General features: G+C 30.7%; 1 protein-coding gene across 1 annotated transcript in view; it reads left to right on the top strand.

Moving 5' to 3' along the window:
• The window catches only part of LOC107657744 (matrix metalloproteinase-16-like), a 57,131-nt gene that overhangs the window by 44,753 nt on the left and 8,844 nt on the right, over positions 1-3,534 (top strand). Inside the window, exon 7 of the mRNA XM_016445968.1 lies at positions 1,103-1,241. Within this exon, the coding sequence (XP_016301454.1) occupies positions 1,103-1,241 (139 nt within the window). The remainder of the gene's footprint in view (positions 1-1,102; positions 1,242-3,534) is intronic.

Raw genomic sequence — 3,534 nt, 5'->3', positions numbered from 1 at the left:
ATTAATATATATTAATTAAATTATTATAAACACTATTACATTCTATTTAAAATGCTACAGATCCATTTTCATTACTACAATGAAAAAAATATTTAGCAACGTTATTTTTTTAACATTTTATGTTCAGCATATGGAAAAAAGTCATACAGGTTTGGAATTAATAGAAATTAAATATTACATATATTTATTATTTTGTAATTATATTGAAATTATTCAAATTTAAATGATTTAATATATATTATTACTTGTATATTAATAAATATAGTTTAAATTATTATAAATCATATTTTATACTATTTAAAATGTTATATGCACACATATGAGATCCATTATCATCGCAGCATTGCAAAAAAAAAATAGTACTTTATGTTCAAAGAAGAAAAAAGTCATACAGGTTCGGAACGAATTGAGATAAAGCTTGGCAGGAAATGTTACTTGTTTATCCAGTTTATGAGGCGACAGGCTTGATTTCCCATCATCCTCTCCAGCAGCGCAAGAATGATAAAAACACACAGATAAACATCAATTACACACTTAATGTGCATCCTTAGCTCTTCACTACGACTAAAAAGCCTCCTACGTCTGCCGAGAACCATGAAAGAGAGAAAGAAATACATAAAATTGCCCACAGTGTCTTATTTTATCGATTTTGATTTCTGGACTCTTAAGTAGCAGCTTCGCAGGAGGGAACGATTGTTACGGCCACCACAGAGCGATGACGCATAGATGGTCTGTTTTGCCACCAATGTTTAAACAAGCTTGGAGACATCATAGCAGTGGCATCAAAGCTGTAGATGTGTGACGTGGGATTTTCCAGAGTTGGAAGTGAGAGCAGCTGCAGTCAAACGGCAGTAGGTGAAGGCCAGGATGCCACAACTCAAACTATTCCCGTTTGGGTTTGAGTTATTTATAAAATATACTTTTTTGGCCTAAAAAATGACTTGTAAACAACAGAATAGCTGCTTACAAGACTAAACTTCTAAAGCTTTGTATTGACCACTATGTGCTCCATAAAACAACATGCAAAGCCTTATGGGATACGTCTGACATGTGCCATTCAGCTGTTTTTTTTTGTTTTTGTCTGTATCTTCTCTCTATGAAGGACCACTGGTTTTGGAGGGTCAGAGATAACGCCGTGATGCCCGGTTACCCCATGCTCATCAATGTCTTCTGGAGAGGTCTGCCACCCAAGATCGACGCCGTCTATGAGAACAGCAAGGGCAAATTTGTGTTCTTCAAAGGTAAGATTTCTACACATCAGATCGACGTACACAAAATCACTTTCACGGACTTTTAAATTAACTGTTCCCTCCTGGTCGAATGACCTGCCCAACTCAATCCTTAGCCATCTTCAAGAATCGGCTAAAACACATCTCTTCCATCTTTATTTGACCCTCTAACTCTAGCACTCTCTATTCTAATTCTATTCTTAAAAAAAAAAATTGTCCCTTTTAGACTTGCACTATATATATATATAATCAAAATAAAAATAATACTTATTAGGTATCATGAAAAAATATATGGTAAAAAATATTAGGGTTCTCACAGTTGTGCATATTTTAAATAATATATTTAAATAATAGAATTTATATACAAAGTTATAATAATTAATCATTTAATTGAAATGTAATTTCAACATTAATATTTCTAATATTAATATTACTGTCTATAATTTGTATATTGCCGTGTTACAGATAACATTAATAAACAATTATAAATGATTATTCTTATATTTTAACCATATAACAACAACAACAATAATAATAATAATTATTATTATTATCATTATTAAATTTTATACATAATATATTATCAAAATAAAAAAATTAATAATTATTAGGTCTCATGAATAAATATGCTAAAATAAATTATATAAATAATACAAATATATTATATAAAACACAAAGTAAAATAACTATGAATGAATGTGAATAAAATACCTCTCATGTAATGTGTTTTTGATGAGAAATGTTTGAAATCACACCGAGCTCATTATGATCGAGCTTATAAACTCATCACATTTGTGATTTTCTTCTAATTCCTATCCTAAAAAAAAAATTGTCCCTTTTAGACTTGCACTATATATATATATAATCAAAATAAAAATAATACTTATTAGGTATCATGAAAAAATATATGGTAAAAAATATTAGGGTTCTCACAGTTGTGCATATTTTAAATAATATATTTAAATAATAGAATTTATATACAAAGTTATAATAATTAATCATTTAATTGAAATGTAATTTCAACATTAATATTTCTAATATTAATATTACTGTCTATAATTTGTATATTGCCGTGTTACAGATAACATTAATAAACAATTATAAATGATTATTCTTATATTTTAACCATATAACAACAACAACAATAATAATAATAATTATTATTATTATCATTATTAAATTTTATACATAATATATTATCAAAATAAAAAAATTAATAATTATTAGGTCTCATGAATAAATATGCTAAAATAAATTATATAAATAATAAAAATATATTATATAAAACACAAAGTAAAATAACTATGAATGAATGTGAATAAAATACCTCTCATGTAATGTGTTTTTGATGAGAAATGTTTGAAATCACACCGAGCTCATTATGATCGAGCTTATAAACTCATCACATTTGTGATTTTCTTCCCATGTGTACACAGTGTGTGTGTGGTCCATGTGGAGGCAAATAAACACTTTTTTTCACACTCATTGCCGGTGGAAAGCAGCACAGAGTGAGGATCTCTTACACTGACCTCTGAGCAGTTAAGTAGGTCAGAAAGCATGGCCAAATCTGGACATTTAAATGTGTTGCTCTGGATAACGCTGACCTCCAGCCAACATTTACAATAAAACCATCCTGCAATTTCACTTTCACAAACATACTCGTACAATCACTGACAAAACACAGACATAAATGAGCAAACACACACAACTCTAGGTTCCAGGGGTCTTCAGCGAGCTGTCTCGCACTCTTCGGCCATGACCCCGCTGAGAGGGCCATGAGAAAGACACAGGTGACACAGAATGACGGACCTGTCCTCTTCTGACCCCTCGGACTCCAAACAAACCATGACGGCCCGCTGCGCCCCTGCTCTCCTAAAGCACACTGACATTTTAAAGTGAAGGCATTAACATGTCAGGTCTGAGTAACAGTGGCGGACGCGCGGCCAAAGGCCTGCTCATGGTAATTAAAGGCAAACAGGAAGTGCCTGAACTGTGAAATTGAATGTTCAATGTATCTATAACCTCAGTGTCAGATTATCAGTGATTTGAGGCAAATTTCACTGGTAGAAACAGTAAATGTGATTATGGTTATCTTTACAAAGTTTGTCCATTGGATAAATGTGCATACGGTGGGAGTAGGGCTATTGTCCATTAAGAACATTCATTAATTATAATATTTAATAATCACTACTGCATTGCAAATATAATAATAATAATAATAAAATGTAAAACTGTATTTATACACAATTTGTCTACTGCATTAAATTTAACATTAAAAATGTAAATAAATAAATAATTTGAACTA

Source organism: Sinocyclocheilus anshuiensis, unplaced genomic scaffold (genome assembly GCF_001515605.1).
Source record: "Sinocyclocheilus anshuiensis isolate Anshui unplaced genomic scaffold, SAMN03320099.WGS_v1.1 scaffold119, whole genome shotgun sequence".
Lineage (NCBI taxonomy): Eukaryota > Metazoa > Chordata > Actinopteri > Cypriniformes > Cyprinidae > Sinocyclocheilus > Sinocyclocheilus anshuiensis.
This window is presented reverse-complemented; position numbering and strand designations above follow the sequence as displayed.